Source organism: Paramisgurnus dabryanus, chromosome 22, assembly GCF_030506205.2.
Source record: "Paramisgurnus dabryanus chromosome 22, PD_genome_1.1, whole genome shotgun sequence".
In the NCBI taxonomy this organism is placed as follows: domain Eukaryota; kingdom Metazoa; phylum Chordata; class Actinopteri; order Cypriniformes; family Cobitidae; genus Paramisgurnus; species Paramisgurnus dabryanus.
The window spans coordinates 27,270,743-27,293,521 of record NC_133358.1 but is presented as its reverse complement, the minus strand read 5'-3'; the positions used below and the strand labels follow the sequence as shown (position 1 = coordinate 27,293,521).

The following is a 22,779-nucleotide window of genomic DNA, read 5'->3' as shown; positions in this document are numbered from 1 at the left end:
TTGTTTGTTTGAAAGCAGAGGGTCTGTTCTTTCATTTGATGTATTTGTATGTTTATATATTTTTAGAAGAACATTTTCTGGAAGGCATTTTGTGAAACTTTTGTGAAAATTAAAAAAAAAATGCTGGCGGGCAACTTTTTAAAAAGAAAAAAAAGTTGCTGGCGGCGAATGAATAAACCGATCAGTTTAAAACACATTAGTTCTGTGCATTGTACAAACATGATACATTTGTTTTTTTTATTAAACTCTAACAAGTAAAAACTGATACAGCTATATTATTTTTGCTCTTTCTACAATTCAATACTGTGGTCTCAAGATTTCAAATATTTTTTTGGAGCTGTCGTGCACCAGCAACTTCCATTGATATAAACAGGAATGTTATCGGATAGCTTTCTCCAGGTAATATGGCCTTCAGGTGCAGATGACGAATCTATTAGATATACAGCATCTGTAACACAGGAAGATTTTATTGGTAAAGCTTAGACTAAAAGGTTAGAGAAGTTGTCTCGCTGTACGGGTTCTCCAGACGCCATTAGGTAGATTTAAGTGCCCGAATCGAATGAAAAATCCATGTAAACGGCATTACAGTGGGATAACTGCAGCACTTCATCATCATTCTTGAGGATAAGAAATGCAGGAATAGGAATAACATGCTGATAAATAATCATAGTGGCAATCACAAAACCATAAAGACTAGACACGTGGAGCCTGGGGATCTGGTCAAACTCACTTTATCTTTTATCCTCCATTTCTCTCTCTTTCTCGCTCGCTCCCCCATTTACCCCTAGTACTTTATCTATTCTTCTCACTGAAATTAAGGTTTAGAAATGGTTACACAGTTAGCTTTGGCCTCATAATGCATTTTATAGTCAACCCAACATTACGATGTTTACAAAACTTTTTGAAGTTTCAACATAAAACTTATTATAGACTCTATAATGAAAATAAATACTATAAACACTAAAATTATATAGTGGTGTTGCTTGCTTTGTTGCTTGCCAATCATAAACAAACTAATAAAAATGTAACTGCTGCCATATTTTGAAAGCGTTAAAATAAAATTATAAAATTATAAATGTGTGTAAAATCTTTTTATGATACGGTGTGTATATATATCTTATATACATTCCTGCAAAGAGTCTTAGTGTTGCCTCACAGCAATAAGGTCCCCGGTTTCGTCGGCTAGGTCGGGAGGTCTTTCTGTGTAAAGTTTCTTCCTGTGTGTCATGTGGGTTTACCACAGATACTTTGGTTTCCACCCACAGTCCGAAAAAATGCTGGTTAGGTGATTTGGAGATGCCAAAGTGTCCTTCCCCAACTTGTGTTTCGATTAACCAGTATAGCCATAGAGGCCAGAATAGCATTAAGAAATAAATTGATGTGTTAGCCTTACAATAGTGTAGTATGGATATGGCTATGAAATGATAGATGCAATGACAATTCTCAACACATTAATGCTTTATCACTTCCAAAAATAGTTTGTAAGATGAGATGAAAGAGCAGGAATAAATATCTCTAATCATTTATTACCACATGATCTCATACATGGTTCTCTACGATATCTAAGGTCTATCTGCAGCATAAGACGCTTAGCTTCTTCCAGACGGCTATCTGTCTTCAACACTCATTGACCTTGTGAGCAATCGCAATGCGTCGCGAATGATTGATTATGGTGTGTGTGTGTGTTCATTATAAACAGACTTTGAGGCTCTGATGTGATAGCCCAACAAACAGTGTCCTCATCGCTGACATCCCATTGGTCTTGATTTGTTGCTGCTGGCGTGTGCTAGGACTTTAGACGGTAAAATTATCATACGTAATTGAGAGCCGAACGGGCCGGACGTTTCTTGTGTGTGTGGTACTCCTGTGGGTTCTTTATAATTGTGTTATTCTAGCTGTGACAACAGAAGGTCACTTGGTAATGCAATGATGAGAATGTAATTGAAATTTAGCCTGGATTGTGCTCGTATGTCGTATAATTCATCTCATTTACAGAAAAAAATTGCTTGTCTTGTATGTTGGATATTATTCTCTCATAGTTTACAGTTATTGTAAAACACACACACACACACACACACACACACACAAACAATGGTAAAATTTTCCGTGCATGCAAGGTTCCTGGTAATAAAGTTTTATTTTGTTAGAAGAAAAAGCAAAGCCTGTTTTAAGGATCATTAAGATTTTTGTATTGTGCTTATAAACCTCATTATAAATACTCATTAGTGTAAATGCAAACCAAAAAAAATCTAATTTATATGACTGTCATTTACAAAGACAATACGTTTTATAAATATTTGTATTTCTTGTGATGGTATTTGTTGTACTGCATTTAGTTAATGCATGGTTTTTTATAATTAACATATTTAATGTAATACAGTTACCTTGATATTTAACTCTTTCCCCGCCATTGACGAGATATCTCGTTAATTAAGAGAAAACGCTTCCCCGCCAATGACGAGATTTTCCGTCTTTCCGCAATACCGCTATTATCCACCAGGTGGCGCCCTTCCGCAACTTTTTAAACCCGGAAGTATTGCCCTATGGCAAGCGGCTGCATGTCCGTGTCTGTTTTAAAGATCGCTCTGAATGGGATCTCTATGAAAAGTCCGTCACAAAAATGAAATTATCTCTGCTTTTTGCTCAAAATGTGGTGTTTTTGCAGAAACCTACCCATATTCAAAAGCTGATTACAAAAGAACCACTGAAGGTAGGATGAAACGTTTTTTTTTTTGTTTGAAAGCAGAGGGTCTGTTCTTTCATTTGGTATATTGTATGTTTATATATTTAAAGAAGAACATTTTCTGGAAGGCATTAAACGTTGGTGAAAATCATGAAAAACGCTGGCGCTGGCTGGCAACTTTTTTTTTAAACGCTGGCGGTGAAAGAGTTAAATGCAATCACGCATATGAGAATCTCATATAAATCATTGAGAATAATAAGAATAAGAACAGTACTGTGCGTTCACACCAGATGCGGAAAAGGTGGGAAAAATGCGGTATTCGCACGCAGTTCGACGCTTGAACATTTTGAGTTTACTTGCTTCATTCGCGCATGAAATTCTAGTCATTCGAGACATTCACGCATAATTTCGCGTCATGGGAGCGGCTTATATAGCTCAAATTGAGTAAACTTACCAGATTGTTCTAACTCGTCACTCACTTTCTTCCAAAGATACTTTTAATTTCTGTAAAAGTACGAAAATGTCTCGTGTAGCGATGATGATTGTCCTCCAGTGTTGTTTTGTTTTTCTGCCTCCGCTAGCTTCCTGTAATCACGTCACAGCTTAAGCAAGCTCCTGATTGGTTAACAAAGTGCAAAAAGTTCAGATTTTTCAACTCAATTTGCGTATGCCGCGCCATTCGCGCTTACCGCGCCGCATGATGCTTGTTCGCGTCTTTGCATTGACTTAACATGGAAATCACTCACGCTTGACGCCTCTTCCGCATCTGGTGTGAACGCACCATTACTAAAACCTGGATGCATTAACCTAATGAGAATTTTTGTGCTTAACTCATTCCCGCCAGCATTTTTTTTATTTTACATCACATTTTCCATCATATTCTCCTATAAATATATAAACATACAAATATATCAAATGAAAGAACAGACCCTTTGGACTGAAGATCTTTTTAGTAGAGATTTTTGTTTTTTTGCTGCGAAAGACAGTAAAATTTGTTAAATACCAATGAAACGATGACTAAAGTGACATTTGTAAAAAATTATTTGACTAATAACCTTGTCATTGCCATTAAATGGAAATTACTTAACCTAAACATAAGTTCATTTACAAGATAACATATCAGACATGGTTTTGCATCTGAACTCTTTTACTGTATATTTTACCTGAAATCAAATTTCTCTTTCAAAGAAAACATCAGACAACTCTGCCCTTGAGCATTTTTCATTCACGGCTTTGATTTACGGCTTAAAATTTCCTCGCACATCAACCCTAATTTGTAATCAAAGAATTAGGGCTGTTTGTTGTAACAGTGCGCTCAAATCCATTTCACTTTTCTCTGGCCTATACTGCGTAATAAGCAGATACTGGCACGCCGTTCCCCTTCAGTGATTCTCTCTTGGGTTTATCCTGGACACTGATTTCTACCAATTTGCCCAAATCAAACAGAAGCGACTGACAGGCCTCATATGCCTACGGTCACAGATCAACCTGTTGAAGAGCGCTGTCTAAAAACAAAGTGTGACAGCATTTTAAGACGCCCGACACTGTAAGGAGAATCATTGTGTTGCTTTGAAACAATTTGAATCAAATGTACTTTTTGCAATCCTTTACATGAACGATAGGATGTTGGGATCTAGGATTGCATCCTATGCAGACGGTAGGCAGCAATGTATCGCCTTAGGTTTAATTTGGTACAGAGCTGTGTTTGCGTTGTGGCTTGTTTTATCCTGTGCCCTGCAAACAATGTCCCTGTGCCATGCCACGCAATGAAAGAATTCGGTTTAGTGAAAACAAACATGGCGGGTTTGTACACAGAAGGCGATTTTGGACGCGAGGCTTTTCATTTCTATTAAAATGAATCAGCGTGAGCCCTCTGTTTGTCGTGTAGTTCTCCGTCTGAGACCGGCCAAGCTTTCTCGGAGCTTGAAAAGTCGTGGGTAAATATCAGTGTGTGTGAGAAATAAAGAAAGGTAAGAGTTTCGTTCCCACAGCTGTAGCCTGAGGCTAGATAATAAAATGTGTTTGTGCCAGATACAATGTGGCAGTTATCTTGCGACAGCAGGTACAGAAAATGCTCATTAATTGATAATAATATCTTTAAAGGAAGAAAAGAGGCAGGAAATTTGACAACCGTCATTATTATGACACAATCAGCGGGATACATGCTAGACGCGGCACGACCAATGATTACGCACAAACCGCACGGGCCGTCGTTACACCGAAAGAGTTTCTGCATTTACACGTGGCTGCCTTGGCTCTTTCAAATGTCATGGCTATTATGGTTATCCAGGGCTTTGCTTATACCCATTTTTAGTGTTATCATTGGAAAAAAAGATAATTGTACATCATTCTTGGGGTTTTATGGTAACTAATAACGTTTCTCTGTCCAAATGAGGATGTCTGTTTACTCTATAATGATAAACCTCAACAGATTCAGATTTATTCTGAAGAAAGCACTGATAAACAATGCTAAACTATAAAATGCAACTAACTTAAAAAAAAATTAAAATTCAACTAACTTTATCTTCTATAGAGTGCCGCAGGGATTTTGTAGGCCAACCCGGAAGTTACCGGTACTTTGGTTCCCTCGCAAAAAAGTCGTTCATTTTTTCCATAGACTTAGAAAATAAGCTCTGTGTTTAACAAAAAGATACTTACATTTTTTCCAACAAGTTAATCTTGACAGATGAATACCAATTTTATGAATTTTTAGTAGTCTAAATGCGTTTACTAAAAATATAAAATGCTGAAATTTGACTTCAAAAACATAAAAGTTGTGTTCATCTGTGCAGACTAACTTGTTGGACAAAACGTGTAATGGGCATTTCACACGGTATACGGAAAGCGGCGGAATTGCCGTGCTGGTGCAGTTTATCTTGGGTAGTTGGAGCGTTTTGTGCAGCATGTAGGGGGCGTGCACACCAAAGCTTTTACCCCCCTGTGGCCGGCGTATATTTTCATTTGTTTCCAATGGCAGCTCTGCGTTTTTTTTTTTTAAAAAAGCCAGCAGTTACCGTTTTTATTCCGCGCTGAAAATCGGCGCTCAGCAGTTTTTCCGCGTCTGTAAAGATTTAACTTTGGGTAAAAAAGCTCCACCCGTCAATGTCAGTTCTCACACGACCGTCCAATCATAGTGGAGAAGGGGCGGGACATTACCACAGAAACCAACCGCTGCATTGTACTGAAAACAAGGCAGAAGTATCACAGCTACCAAAGCGCTCAGCTGAAAAAAGCTGGTGCTCGGCTTAAAAAACAGCTGGCATTCTGATGTTTACAGACACTTTAAACAGCTTTGGTGTGGACGCCCCCTTAGTGAAATTCATTTATCTACAAAGGGTTCCTGTCTGAAAGAGCTGTGTTTGCGGCTAGGGCAGGATTTTGGGTGCATTAGCAAGGCGTGCTGACTAGTGCTTTAAACCAGACTCTTTCCAAATTGGTTTGTTCCGAACAGAAACAGTATTTTAACGTTTTCGCTTCAGCCCTAAAATTGACTTTCCTGAACCGGTTAGAACAAAAAATGAAGTCCCCGAACCGGTTAATAACATTCATACGTCAGCTGTAGGGCATACAAATAAGTAGGCTGATCATTAGGACATTAAACTTAAATTATTAGTCTACATAATTTTCCTTAAGTCTCTATCTTGTCATCAAACATTAAAAAAGGCTACATTATGTAAGCAGCATAACTGTAATTCTGACCTAAATGCCTACATTTCAGCATTATACATGAATTTCTGCCATGTCGTTTATTGGCCAACAACTTAAACAAATGTTTTAATTAGAAAAAGAATACTGTGGTATTTCGAGATCATTTTGTTTGTATGTGTCCTGTCAAGAACAAAAAAAATTGTTCGCTTGCTATTTGAAACGCGTCTCTCCGTGTATGCACTTTTGAGTGCACTTAAACACGTGCACACAGACAGATGGAGGACGAATTCCAAACGGCGCTTCGGAAGAAGATGCAGCATAAACAGTCGCTTCACATAAATTGAAAATGACTTTCACCCTATTTAAATTTGCGTATTAATCCGTAAATCGCATGTGAGCCGGGTAGTGATCTGTACGGATCACGGATCAACTGAGATCCGTTACACCACAAATTAGTATTAAAAAAACAAACATCTAGAGTTACTTGGTAGCCTACAATATTTTTGACTTGTGCTTGAGTAAGCTACTTGCTGATGGCAAGCTTCTTATTTCTCAGATGAGTCGACGACATCCGGAAGTGAACTTCACCGAGTCATATTGCAAAGAAATAATATAGAAAAACTAAAGATATTAACAGGTTACCAATATTTTAAATAAATGATTTTGTTCCGGAACATGTATTGAACTTTTTTTTTTTTTTAAGTTTCTTGTTTCATTTCTATTACTTGAAAAACATCAAAATTGTCTGGTTTTCGTTTTCGTTCCGTGAACCGGATCAAAGCCTTAGTGCTGACCGAACCCGCTCCACCTTGTAACTCCCACGTTTTGCGGCTTTCCGCACATCTCCTATTGAAAATGAACTAGACACTCGTGACTGCTGTGTATCGTGTGAAACACCCATGGGTGTCATAAACTTTTGTTAAACAGAGAGGTTATTTTTTTTAGATGATCCAAAAGTCTGTCGGAAAAATAATGAATGGCCTTTTTTTCTTGAAACCAGTATCCCGCTACAAAAATACGTCATCCCGGCGGCACTTTATAGTTTGAATCGAGTTAGCTTAATTGTTTCTTATTATTGCTGCTGGTTTAATCGCCTCTAATTCACTCCTGTTCTCACACTTTACTGTGACTAATACAATGTTTATCTTTACTTTAAACTTTCTGCAAGAAGGTGGAGTAACTCCAGGAAGTCAATCTAGTCATTAAAATTCTACTCGGCTTGTGTCAAAGACACTTCAGAGTGCCCTTTAATGCAAACATGAATCAAAGATCTGATTCGCTCGATAAGGAGAGGATGTAGGTTTCGAATCAGTATGATTTAATGATGGCTGAAAGGTAATGAAATGCAAAACCTCCAGTTTCTGCATTTCTCATCCTCAAAGCCTCGTTTTTACATTCAGATCTATCTCTTCACATCATCATCATCCTCACACGTATCTGTTTATCTGTGCTGTTTCTCGCTGAAAGCGCTATGAGAGTGTTGTTTTATGCTGTGCATAAATTGTCCCAACTGTGTGACAGATAAAACGGGCATCCTGAGAAATCACACCTGTCACTCTGACAGCCCTGAGCTCTGTAAACAGTTCAAATGAGTCAGGGGAGCTTTTCAGCCAATTAGAAACATATCCAGTCAAAAAAATGCTTCCTGCCTTTAACTTGTAGGTACACTGTCAAAATTCTTTTTGCACTTACATTTTTAAGTTTAATCAACTATGATTTTCAAGTCATTTCAACTGTCTTGACAAATGGTGAGTTGCTATAACTTAATAAATTAAGTAAAATTTGCTTTAGTAATGTTACAGTAACTCATTACTAGTTAATATAATTTAATGACTTGTAAATCCAAGTCGGTTAAACTTGAGTGTTTGTTAAAGTGTTTGTTACAGCGTACCTAAATGTATAAAATCACTTAAATCTCCATTATAGCATCCTGTAGCTAGATCATTGCATTAGCAATGCAAAACATCATGGGTTTGATCCCCAGGGAACGCATACATAAGATGTATAGCTTGAATGTACTTTGAATGTACTATGTTTTCTCAAAATAAGTGCCTGCTGCAGACGCGTCTAAAGGGTTTATGATAAAAGAGACGCTCGCGTTTGCCAGATACTCACATAATCTAATGTGTAATCAATGGTTACAAAGTTTTCGAAAATATATGTTGAATTAAGTATTTCAAAATTTATTTCAAGGGCAAGAAAAAACATTTCTAATTTTACAACCTATATGGCAAGAAATTTATTCTTGGCCAAAATATATCTAAATATATGCTAAAAACCATGAAGAATCAAAAAATCAAATATATGCTAATCACATTCTCATACATATATATACATTTCAGAAATATATATATATATATATATATATATATATATATATATATATATATATATATATATATATATATATACACACACACATACACATACACATACACATACACATACACATACACATACACATATACATATACATATACATATTTATTTATTCATACAATATAGAATATATAAAAATATAAATAATTATATATACACATGTACATGTTTCTTAAATACATACATGAATGTGTTTGTATTTATATATACGTTATAATTACACACAGCACACACTTGTATATGATGCTTAAAATCACTTTTTTTTGTATGTGATTAATCGCGATTAATCTTTTCCCAGCACTAGCTAAATACAATCTAATTTTATAAAGTATACTTTTTGAAGTTGAAAATATATTTAATTTTAACTTGTTTAAAACAGTTATGTTTGGTTTTTCTTCCAATGTGAAAAATTTTTTTATTAACTGGCTTTAAAATATATTTATTTTTTAAAATAAATTTCAGAATATACAAAAAAATTATTGGTGAAAAATATAGTTTTTTTTACATATTTGACCATTTATTTTTAAATATTTGGATATGTATTTAAAAATATTTTGAAAAACATATTTTTGCGCTATGCATAACGCATACATGATTCTCTCATATAAAATATGTAAATGTAAATAATAATAATAAAAATGGTCAAAAAGTCTCACAATTTCCAGTGGTTCTCACACTTTTCAACGTGCGGCCTCCTTTGTGTACAATGCACACATTTACGGCCCCCCTAAAGAAAATGTATAACATATTTTTTTATTTGAATTAAACAAACATATTCAATTATACAACGTATTGCTGTTGGTTAGTAGCATAATTCTTCTGAGGTTTAATTACACAAATTTTGTGATAAATGAGTGTATTTTATGTCATAAAACTGAGGCCCCCCTGGCACCATCTTGCGGCCCCCCTTTGGGCCACGGCCCCCAGTTTGAGAACCACTGGTATACAGGTCACTTAAAGTGCTCTCACTGACACCATAATCTTAATAATATCTTGTAGTGTGAGCATGTCTAAGATTTAAGAGAAGAAAATCAGTCAAGATTCTCCTTATGTTTGTGCTGCAGCCATTATTTCATAATTGGCCAGGATTTTAAAAAGATTCTAGTGTGAACTCGGCCTTACAACTTCAGGGTTTCCATAAAAAGACAAAAGCTGACCTTTCTCTTTCCAGCTGAGCAAAATAACTCACACTTATCCACATCATGATGGCCAAACTCAGGTCTATTATTACCGTTGATTTAAAAGAAAGTGTCAGCACCATGTGCACAGGACTTGTAATGACTCTTCAACCCCTGAGTGCTTCATAAAATCACACCAGACTGCTTTCTCCCCCACCCCACCTATTCTTCAATCTAACCGTACCAATGCAGCCTCCAAGTAATTACAAGTATATAAAATGTGGAAAAAATAGATCTTAAAGTGCATCCGCTCACAGTAAGTGTCGGAACGAGGCACTGAGTCATGACTGCCGACCGTCAGCACTGCATCAACAGCGTTCATGCGGCAGTTTGACGCCAGCCTTCCGTAAACCTCTTTGATCTACTGCTGATGCCTGGAGAAAATACAGGAGATGTTCCAGTTAAAAGGAAAAATGTCACGGGGGAGGATGCAGGAGAAGCCAGAGGGAGGCAAGTACAGGGAAGTTTACGGCAAACGTCTAATACCAAATGAGGGATCCGTCCAAGCTCCAGTTGCCTCCGGGTCTCGCGCTGAAAAGGAGTCGGATAGACTAATGTGTCACTTGCCTCCGGTTGCAGGTTTTTAATCTCAAGTGGGTGTGACCCGGGAAACGGAGAGTTACTCAAATTCCATCGCTGTCCTGTTACCGCGCTGCCCTCGAGCTAAACACTTAACCTCAGGTCAATCCTGAAGTCTTCACCTGCGGTTCAAGTAATGATTTGCAGGTTAGTGGAGCAAAATGAGCTAATGGGATCTTTTTAATAACTCAATAGTTTCACCTAGACAGCAATAAGTTAAATAGATATTTTTAAAACCAAAATAATTCATCTGTCCACTGTTAGAGAGAAGATGCTGTGCAACTTAAAAAACGACAACGATTCGATAAATAAGTGATCTTCAATATACAAATTTCCAAAACTAGTGTGCTTAAATTTCATAGTGTTCATATTAGTACCTTTGAGTGCATATTAGTACCCCAAATGTATATGTTAGGACATTTTAAAAGGGCATTGCCCAGCAGGGTTGCCAGATCCACATATTAAAACATTCAAAATGAGTCCAAAAGCAATTCAATGACTATTCACAGCCCAATTTTCATCTGTAATCCGCAGGAAAACATCAACATGCCGAAACAGTTTAAAAGTATCCCAATTCAGATGTCCGGCGAAAGGCTGTGGACCTGGCAACGCTGTGCCACAGTGACAGCTTGGGACCATTTTATCTGACATATAGTGTTCTAGTAATGTTATCTTTCTCTCACTTGTAAACATTTGTCTAAATTGCATTTCTTTACAGTTTAGAAATTAAGGAGAAACATCTGAGAGGTGTGAAAGCCTTAAGCGATGTATTTTTTCCTCTGGAGGCTTCTTGGTATTACATCAGAGGGTCTATCATTCTTATACAGTCGAGCTTATAGGGTCAAGACATCCATTGGCGAATCGAGTCACGTCAAGACCTTCACTATCATGTGCATAAAAAAGTCACACTGTACAATGAAATTCTTAATATGCTTACTTTACATTATTGAAGCACTGGTCCAGAGTGTTAAACAAACTGACCCTTGGCCCGATTTCAGGGTGACATTTTTATTACGAGCTCCCCACGGATTTACGCACTTCATATCAGCCGAGAAAATGAATCCATATTCCTTCTCGCTCCCACCCTTCAATTCTGTTAAAATTACGCTGTCAAGTGTAATTTAGTCGCTAGATAGGATGAATAACTCTTGATAGAGCCTAAATCAGATTGTATTAACTAATAATTTCTTTGTGAAATTGCAGCCAGTGTTGGACATCTCCTGAATTCAGCAATGGATGCAAAACTGATTTAGTAATCATGGAGCGCCACACTGTGGCTGATACTGTAAGTGCAGTGATCACTAAAAAATTGTTGCTGTGAATACAAGTTGTGAGGGCCATAACCACAATAGACCTTGAAGGGGATATGCCCCCCTCCCAATAATCCGAAACTTTGATATTTTTATTAAAATAAATAAATAAATAAATAAGCATTAAATTTTTTTCCACCCCAATGTTCAAGATGTGTTTGATTTGCATACTGCATATAATCTTAAGTAACATATTATTTCCCCAATTGTACATTTAACCTTAACTGAACCTAGTGCATGAACCAGATACACATCTATCCAAAAAAACATGCATTTTTTACTAATCTCCCTCAGATTACTTTGCTGTACAAAACCATTCCCACCATTCCTAATCCCTCTTATCTCCAAAAGCACCTTCCGTTTCCTAGCAGGAGGAAAACTATGACTAAATTTATAACAAAGCTGCGGATCAGTCTGTTGTCAACTGAGGAGTCTAAATTAGCTTAGTGGAGAGTTTGGGTTTACGGGTGCACTGACCCCGGATCAGTGCCTAATCAGAACCGGACATGACCAGGGTGTTATGACTCATACAGGCAGTGGGAATTAGACCTTAAGAGTCACTGATGTGAAACAGAGCGTGTTGTATTACTCTAGCCTTTCGTTTCGTGTAGCCTGATCTTTGACCCCTGGTTAAGGCTTAGTCAAGAAGCATCTACTTAGACAATAATACACCGTTTGATTGACATGAGACCAGCAGAAAATTTGGAAATGGTAACGGAAATGCATGGGGAGATAGTGTTGCTTTTTGGTACAGACTTAACATCTTCTTGACAGAACTGATGAGATTACTCTCCATCCTATTCTCACTTGGATAACCTGTCTGTCTTTCCGGGACCTTTTCATATTTCTGTTCCAGTCGTGTGATGATGATTTTTGTTTTTTGTGTGTGTTTAAAGGTCACATGCTACAGTCTATCAAACTAAATAACATTTCACCTCAAACTGACAACAGAGCATAACTGCTTGGAGGTGCAACTGTACTCCAGTAAGAACAGCTAAAGCCTGAAGGTTTCAAATCCGTGATATATTGTACTTTAAAAGACTATAAATGAAATGCATTGAAATGTTCACACTTAACAGACACTGATTCTTAAAAAAAAATTAACTAAGCCGCACATCTGTACAATCTTGCTCAGGCACACAAAACAAGTAATCGAACGTTAAAGGAATAGTCTACTCATTTTCAATATTAACATATGTTATTACCTTAACTAAGAAGAGTTGGTACATCCCTCTATCATCTTAGTGCGTGCACGTAAGCGCTGGAGCGCGCTGCTACACTTCGATAGCATTTAGCTTAGCCCCATTCATTCAATGGTACCACTCAGAGATAAAGTTAGAAGTGACCAAACACATCAACGTTTTTCCTATTTAAGACGAGTAGTTATACGAGCAAGTTTGGTGGTACAAAATAAAACGTAGCGCTTTTCTAAGCGGATTGAAAAAGAGGAACTATATATATACAATATAGTTCCTCTTTTAAATCCGCGTAGAAAAGCGTCTAGAGGCTTTTGCATCTGAGAGCTCCTTAATTCCTAAATATGCATATGTGCAAAAGGATGCAACATCTTTTTTAAATACCAGATGCTTTAAGACTTTCAGTTCATTTCTAGCCCTTCTCTGTAACTGTAAGACTGCCAATCTCTGTGCTGTGATGCAACGTACAACCCATCAACCACACTCCATTAACCCAAGACTGTCTGCTATCACAGTTGATATCAGCTCTACTGAACTGAACAATACGGTCCTCATAATTTCTATTTTTTGAAAGAAAGCATCAGTTGGGTGTATAAAGGTTATCGAGAAAGACCCCCAAAGGGAAATAAAAATGCTCTTTGCAACCTTTTTGTCACCACATAAGATTCCATGCTTGGTGCTTTTACTGTTTTGAAAGCCATTATTTGTTAAGATATTTGTGTGTGTGTATATTTTATTGTGATGCATTATGACACCCCAGTGAATGTTTATATAGCAATAATGTGATAACTCTCTCTAACTCTAAGGTATTATCATAGCTTCAAACATTTACAATCATCGGAATAATTTAGTATTAATTATTTCATATCTCTAGTATTGACAGATAAATAAACTACTTTTTTTTTACACACTATTATTGGAGATTATATCCATGCAACCACATTAACTATGGATGTTTTATATCATTATAGCACTGCTAAAATATCTGTCACATTTACAAAATAACATTATATTATATATAATATAATCAGATCAAATATTGCAATTTGGCCTAATTTATATAACTTTATGGAGTGGTTTCCTAGTCCCATACTGAAATGCACGTTTGATGTGTCTTAATTTAAAAACATTTTGCACTGACATCTTAACATATATCACTGCTCAGGATGCACACCATGTTTTTTGTAATGTATGTTTGTAAAAAGTACTTAAATATAACTAAGGTTTAGTCCTGAATTAAGTTAACCCCGTGTGGGAAACTCTCACTATGTTTTTTTATATATAAAGAAAAATGACAGATGAGATCTCTTTAATGTCTCAATTGTTTAGGGAGTAAAATGTAAACATTTGCTAAAGTTGCAGAAGTTGCAGTTTGTTTAAAAGCCCTGCCCATTTGTTTAAAAGTCCTGCCCAAATAGCAATGGGTTCATCAACCCATTTTTGAAAGAAAGCATCAGTTGGGTGTATAAAGGTTATCGAGAAAGACCCCTAAAGGGAAATAAAAATGCTCTTTGCAACCTATAAAGATGATGTTGGATGGTGAGGTAGACGTTTGGACAGGATCAAATGTAATGAAGTTGTGCTGTTAAAATCTGCCTTTGCTCATGTGAAAGTTCTTTATAAAGATCCCTGTATGCCTATGATAAACATAAAACACATGATATTATTTTTAAAGATACATCAATAATATTTATGGAAAATACTTCAGTTCCTTAATTAATTAAAGTTAAAGTCACAAATAGGCCTCCTCAATCGCCACACAAGCTTTGGTTAAGAATTTTGCCAATTGAATAGTGCTATGCATAGATATAATGTAAGAAAAGTGTTGCGTTGCATGTCCAGTAGATGGTGCTGTTGTGCTGTCTGTGGCATATTGTAGCAATCGTGCTACACAGACATCTGATGCTTTAATTGGACTAAAATCAAACCATCATTAAAAATACACTGAAATTAAATAGTGATTAATATTATATAATCTTTTTACACTGATTTATGTGCACACTTCACCCTCTTAATTTTTATACTAAATTTTAAAATATTCAAACATCTTTTTTGTGTTTATATAAATAACTTTCCTGTAAATGGGAGCACATTTATTTATGCTAAACTAAAACCTTCACTGCCTTAGAGAATGTAATTTATGTTTGCTAGAGACTGTAGATATTGTCCAGCATTGTTGCCGGTATCTTCCTCACTGCATTGGATCTTGAGAAGTACATTTTTATAGCTATTTTGGTCAGGAACAACCCACACAGTGATAGCCACGCACTGACAGCTCACTGAATCAATTACACATTATTAGAAAGATAGGACTTTTCTATATATTCCCTAACAACAGAGCTGAATGCAGGGTAAAACATGGCAATGCGGTCATCATGACCAAGATTAGAAACATTTTTTCCTCTGTATCCTTAACAACATACAGTACAGTAGGCTCTCTCTCATTATAAAATATGCTCATGTGATAAACAGTATGGTTAGGTTTTATTGTGAAACATGTCCAAAAAAAACTTGGATGGATGCCCAGCACATAACAGGATGCTTTTCATGTAACCTTATTATAAACTGTAATTATGTCATTTTAATTTGCTCCTAAATCCTAGTTGTAAGATTGAAATGAAATTGATGTCGGGTCACAATGAACTTGGATGTAAAAAGTGAGTTTTAATATAGTGCAGTTTGTAATTAAATATTCTGGAATATTTTCTTGGAAACTCAGATTAGATATTTGCCAGGGTGGTTTTGTGTGATATTTACCATGTTTTTTGTTTTTTATTTAACATTAGTTTATCAGAATATGCATGCATATTTTAGACTTTTTTTTGTAATACATTATGCAAATAACATTTTGTTTAATTGTATTGGTGGCTAATAATTTGGATGATGTTTTTTTTTTTGGGCTAAATCATGTCATGGCCTAAAAACAACAAATGTCTTGTGCTTGGTGGGTTTGTTCAATGAATAATTGATTTAATTTAATTTAATTTAATTGTCACATTATTGAAACAGGTGTGCAAGAAGGGAAAATTGTGTAAATAGATTCTAGCAGCAGTGCAGTTTAAAAAGTAACATACAATTTTCCACAATAAACATATTCCACAATTATACAATAGGACAATATACAGGGGTACCACGTACACAGAATTACCCTTATAAAATAAAAAATAAAAATTGTATCCATGTTTTTGTTTTGTGTTTTGCCTTAATGATTATCATTGACAAAACCATGATTTTAATACAGTAACCAGAATTTACACAGTTGCATTTTAGTTTTTTTTAAAACGTCAATCTGAACATATGAACACACAATTTCTAGCACTATTTTTAACGTAAATCCTGTATTATTTTATATAAGATGCGAGTTCTGTTTGAACGTAACGCACAAGGTGGCCTATGAATATTAATTAGCTCATGCTGACGTTCCTTGGCAACTTTCCAATAGCGAAAGCGCGGCTCATGAATATCAAAACACATACTGATGACGTTGCGCGCAAAGAACGGCTCATGAATATTAAACACATAAATCTTCACGGTAGTTGGATCCGTCAATTCGGTTACCCGCACCCCTTTCTAAACAGCGTTAATGGTATCGTCTCGGCTCTGATTGTAGCTCTCGGTACCTCACGTTAGGAAGAAGCGGATCTGTTTTATAAACAACAAACCTAGGAGAGGTTTAAGGTCTGATCTTGCCGTCCGATAACGAACCGGAATCTCCATCCGTCAAACTGGATCTCTTCCGCATGACCATGTTTAAAGGGAAACGTCGAAATTACCGGTGTGAGTTTTTACAAGCATCACTCTGTAACTTTCACAATATGTTGTTTTGCACTGAATGCATTCTTATTGTTTGGGAAAGGTGATGTTTATTGTTATAGAAATCTGAATATTATTATTTGGAAAGCTATCACTTGGATTTTAGACTTTGCGGTTTTGTGCACGACAGACTGTATGTTTGTATAACATCCTCAAAATGTCCAACACCATTCACATAGGCTATTTTTATTTATTTTGCATGTTTTATTTCATGTTTAAAATGTTATAATGTCTGAATTTTGTTAAGGTACTACCTTTCAAAACTCAACTGTGTGACCTATTGTTGTACAACTGTGCAAATTTTCATTGTTATTCAGGGACTAATATAATCTTGCTTGAGGAAAAATACTCAGACGTTGTTCTTTTCTAATGTTTCATTGAGGGGAAATAGCCCAAATCCATCAAGCCACTTAATATTTTCCATCATAGATTTTTTCCTTAATGGCACTTTCATGAGCGTCTCCTCTCCTCTTCATCATTACCATTATCATCGCAGTGACATAGACCTTTCATATTAGCCATTATTAAAAGAGTAGTTCAACCAAAAAAGAAAACCCATTTATTCACCCTCCAGTGATCCAAACCCGAACTTTTTTTTCTGATGCAGAACTCAAAAGGCTTTTCGTGTAATGGAAGTGAATGAGGATGGGGGTTGAAAAAACGACCAAAAAGCACTGGAAAGATGGTAGTCATAAAATATGTCCGTATGCTCCTAACTTAGTTTGTAAAATTGCATCAGCAGCAGAAAAGGTCATGGGTTTGAGCCCACATTGTATAAAAAATGTATAGCTTATATGCACACTATGTCAGTTTGGATAATAGCATCTGGAAATTGCATAAATGTTAATATCCCTTTGTGTGAGGACTGGAGCAGATTGTGTACTGTATGCCAGTATTCACAGCTTTGCATGTTTATGAGTTCAAGTGGCAATATTAGATAGATTTGTGATCCATTGAATACAATACTGATAATGTGTAGGTGCATGAAAATCAGGAAGTGGACACCTTGTGTTGTAACACGTTATACTAAATCATTCATTTTGCTGAAGCTTTTATAATTATTTTACCTCATATTAACTGAGAAGCTGCATACATTTTTTTGTAATTTTATGGTCACATCGCCAGAGCTAGTGGAAAATGTTAGTTACGAGAAGAAGCCTTTAAGATTAATATTGAAAATGTTGAAAAATAAATAAAACTGTGATAGTTTTGCATCTACTACTACACTGTCAGAATAGAGGTATTTATGCTGTCACTGAGACGGTAGCCTTTTAAAGGGGACTTTTTCTATGTTTAAGTGCTATAATTTGGTCCCCAGTGCTTCTATCAACCTAGAAAATGTGTAAAAGGACAACAACTTAGTTTTGGTAAACCCTCTGCAAACATGTGAAAAAACACGTCATCGAAATGTGGCTCCCCGTGTAATGTCACAAAGGGATAATACTGCCCCTTAATCTGCACTATCCAACCACGGCATTGCCATTTAGTGCAGAGATCAGCTGATTTGCATTTTAAAGGACACACCCTGAAACGGCACATTTTTGCTCGCATCTACAAAGTGGTATTGTAATATGCTATAGTAAATGAACTATATGGTATTTGGAGCTAGAACTTCACTTACGTACTCTGGGGACACCAAAGATTTATTTTACATATTTAAAAAGTCTTGTGAAATGTCCCCTTCAAAAGGTCTTTATATGTACCACTTATGTACAGATAAGGACCTAATGTATTAATATGCACCCTTTAGGTATCAAGATATACATTTTGAAAGGGTATCGCCCCAGGGACAACTATTGTGCTTTTTTCTGAGGGTACACCGTGATTGACAGCCACAGTATCTTTCTATCCACAGTATCACATTTTTAAATGATATCCATTATCCAATATAATAATGTCTTGTTTGGTGTCACTGAAGTAGTACTTAAAGTGATACTGTAGTTCACCCAAAAATGAAAATTACCCCATGATAGCTTAGGGGGTTAATACAGGCCTTCTGAGGGCAATCAATGTAATTTTGTAAGAAATGTATATTCATATTTAAAACTTTGCAAACTTAAAAAACATCAGATGCACGTTCACGAGATTGCATTTTTCTTTTGTGAAACTAACCTAGACTTGTGTTAAGCAGAACCTGTTTAAATATGTATGCTTCCCACCCATAAATCCCATTTTTTTAAAGAGTAACTAAACCCTAAACCAACTTTTTTTAGTTAATGATCTGTAAGAATGATGCTTTATTAGTGCTGTTCATTGATTTTAGTAATTTTTTTGACATTTGGATATAAAGTGTTTCAATACTACAATATATGGTGTAAAAACGTCTGATTGCTGCCCTCTTCAGGTTGAACGGTGGCTACTGCAGTTGAATTTTCCCATTGGATGTTGGGTCCAAAAAATGACTCGTGACGTAGGCAGGTTCAAGCTCACCACGCCCTTGTTACGATCTCACCACACACTTAATACGAGCTTAGTTCGTCCCCTCTATCTTCGTTGGGATCTGCCCACTTTTCTTGCATTTTTCAAATATTGCCAGTGGGTGGAGTCAGGCTCTGACCAGGGGTTTAGTTACTCTTTAAGTATAGCACATTTTAAATATAGCAATTTTAAAACCTATGAACCGCTACACACTTCATTGCGACCTCTTTGACATTCAGATTGCATTTAGAGAGATTTTTCCTTATCTGTGAAACCTGCCTGCATGCCTCCCTGTCCATAATAACAGTTCTCTCTGGATTTGTCATATGCCGTGAGATAACCCTGTCAGTCCAGGTTTATAGATTTCAGAGTCACTGTGGACATCTGATGGATTTATTTGACCTGGTCATCATTCCAGTTGGCCATGAGGAACGGTGCCAAGACTGTGATAAAGATTACTAGACTAAGACTCGACACATTTAGACCAGTGGTTCTCAAACTGGGGGCCGCGAGATGGTGCCAGGGGGGCCCCAGTTTTATGACATTTTATAAAATACATTAATTTTGTATAAATTCTGTGTAAGTAAACCTAAAAAAATAAGGCTACTAACCAACAGAATTACTTTGTATACTTTAATATGTTTTGTCTAATTAAAATGTTATGTTTTAGAACAAAATTGTCATACATTTTCTTTGGGGGGGCCGTGAAGGAATGCAGCGTACACAAGGGGGGCCGCACGCTGAAAAAGTTTGAGAACCACTGATTTAGACACACAAAAACGGACATATTGCCAAAAATTTCGCATTTGCTGTTTGTTTAGTAGATGGTAGTGTTGCAAATATTTTTGGTTTTCAGAGGAACTTAACCCCCAATACCAAGATATTCTTGCAAGGTAACTGTGTTTGGTTTAGACGAAGCGCACATCTGCATTACAGACTGAATCATGCATATTAGTTCTGTCAACATCACTTAATCGCTTAATTCATCGCTTCCTGCTGTGATCTTGTAAATTCACCCAGCCCAGCTGTTATACCTGATGGTACAATTAAAAACCCAGCTATGTGTATGGCAGATGTCTTACTTGTGTTCGTGACAAGCGAACAAGGTATGGAAATTCCTCCGGTGACACAAGATGTGTGGAAGACCTTTACGGGAAATAATGAAATAAAACCGCTTACCAAGGACAAAAAGATAAAGTCATATGCACTTAATTCTCTGGACGGATTTCTTGGAAATCCCAGCCATCCTATCAGTCTGCCTTCTGTTTACAGCAACAGAGCCAATGCAAAGGGCTTTGATCTGTCTGGTTCAGATAAGCGTGTCCCCTTAGTTATGAGCTAAATGTTCTGTAACTGTTCTGTAGTGTGAAAAATATAGTCGTATAATCTTGTCACATTATGTTAAACCGACGATACATAACCGGACAACTTTTTGCACATCACCAAATCACCACCGCAGCTTCAAAGCTTTAAATCCGTGGTGCACTTTGGTGATGTCCCACTATTTCAGGCTTCGAAAATCTCTTGATCTCCAGTTCAAAGCATGCTAACAGGATTTTTATAGCGTGATTACATTGCTGTAACTGATTTGGTGCAAAGGAAAATTTCACAGCCAGATTATCATCAAAATCCATCATCGTTTCGTACGGCGGGATTATCGGAGCGAGCCCACGCTGAAGATGTTTATGTTTGCTCAAGCAGTTCCATTCCGCCGCGTGATGTTTCTGATCACGGACCGTAAGCCGTTAACGCCACAAATTCCCTCGGGCACATGCTGCACTGCATTATTTACTCATTTAAAGCAGAGTCTGCACTTGATGTATTTGCTTTTTGGTTATATCGTGGTATTGTTCACAGCAGAGTTAGGATGAGATGAGGCGGACTTACTTGTGGAGATCCCTGCTGGAATGATATTCAGTGCTGTTCATTTGGCTGGTCAGACTGACCAAATCATCTAGACCCAACTGTAGCAAATAAAGCAGTTTGTGTTTATAGGTCTGAGCAGATGAGAGTCACCATACTCAACATGTTTAAAGTAAGAAGTGAATGCATAAGTAAGCCATGCTCAACTCTTCTGTGTCTACATATATTTCATTTTCATTACGGGAAGGCTACAGTATGGTGATTGCTCTGTTAAAAGTGCAAAGAGGCAGGTTTCCTATGTAAAAAAATTATAGTTATGAAAGTCAGTTGGCCATATAGAGTACATCGTTTGAACAGGTTGTGGTTTTAGGTCGTTTTGCCCTGACATATCAAATGTCAGATGATATTCACCATGCTGAATGTCAGCTTTTAATAAGATTCCCAATGGAGATGCGTTGAGAAATGTATGTGCTACTGTACATGCACTACATTAAGGTGCGTGCAGGTACCCTTAGACATATCCACGTGCTAAGTGGGTGAAAATTAAGGTTTGTCTGTAAGCGTCTGCTTTTCTCTTGCAAGCAGGAACAGTGATGGAAGCTGAGGTTAATTTGGTGTTCAGTCAGACAGACTGCTAGACTTACTGACAAACAGACTGATAGACTGACAGACAGACAGACTGCTAGATAGATTGATAGATTAGATATAAGCCGGATTGATATACGGGACAGATGGGTATACAGATAGACTGATATACAGACAGACTGGTATACAGATAGACTGATAGATAGATTAGATGACAGACAGACAGACAGATAGACTGATATACAGATTAGATATAAGACAGACAGACTGATATGCGGATAGACTGATATACCGATTGACTGATAGATATATTAGATACAAGACAAACAGACAGACTGATAGACAGACGGATAGATAGATAGACTGACAGATGGATAGACACACAGACAGCTAGATGGATGGATGGACAGACGTACAGACAGAAAGATAGACGAACAGATAGACTGATAGATAGACAGACGGATGGATAGGCAGACTGACAGACGGATAGATAGGCAGACTGAAAGACCGATGGATAGGCAGACTGAAAGACCGATGGATAGGCAGACTGAAAGACCGATGGATAGGCAGACTGAAAGACCGATGGATAGGCAGACTGAAAGACCGATGGATAGGCAGACTGAAAGACCGATGGATAGGCAGACTGAAAGACCGATGGATAGGCAGACTGAAAGACCGATGGATAGGCAGACTGAAAGACCGATGGATAGGCAGACTGAAAGACCGATGGATAGGCAGACTGAAAGACCGATGGATAGGCAGACTGAAAGACCGATGGATAGGCAGACTGAAAGACCGATGGATAGGCAGACTGACAGACGGATGGATAGGCAGACTGACAGACGGATGGATAGGCAGACTGACAGACGGATGGATAGGCAGACTGAAAGACGGATGGATAGGCAGACTGAAAGACCGATGGATAGGCAGACTGACAGACGGATGGATAGGCAGACTGACAGACGGATGGATAGGCAGACTGACAGACGGATGGATAGGCAGACTGACAGACGGATGGATAGGCAGACTGACAGACGGATGGATAGGCAGACTGACAGACGGATGGATAGGCAGACTGACAGACGAAGGATAGGCAGACTGACAGACGGATGGATAGACGGCTAGAT

At 37.1% G+C, this 22,779-nt stretch overlaps 1 protein-coding gene across 8 annotated transcripts in view; it reads left to right on the top strand.

Annotated features, from left to right (window-relative positions):
* LOC135740322 (RNA-binding Raly-like protein) overlaps positions 1 to 22,779 on the top strand; it is a 151,869-nt gene that overhangs the window by 104,760 nt on the left and 24,330 nt on the right. Inside the window, exon 1 of one of the 8 annotated variants that reach the window (XM_065258569.2) lies at positions 16,521 to 16,750. The exons of the other annotated variants lie outside the window; for them this stretch is intronic. Coding sequence (XP_065114641.1) covers positions 16,714 to 16,750 — 37 coding nt within the window. The 5' untranslated portion in view covers positions 16,521 to 16,713. Of the gene's footprint in view, positions 1 to 16,520; positions 16,751 to 22,779 lie in introns of those variants that run through there. 8 annotated transcript variants of the gene reach the window in all.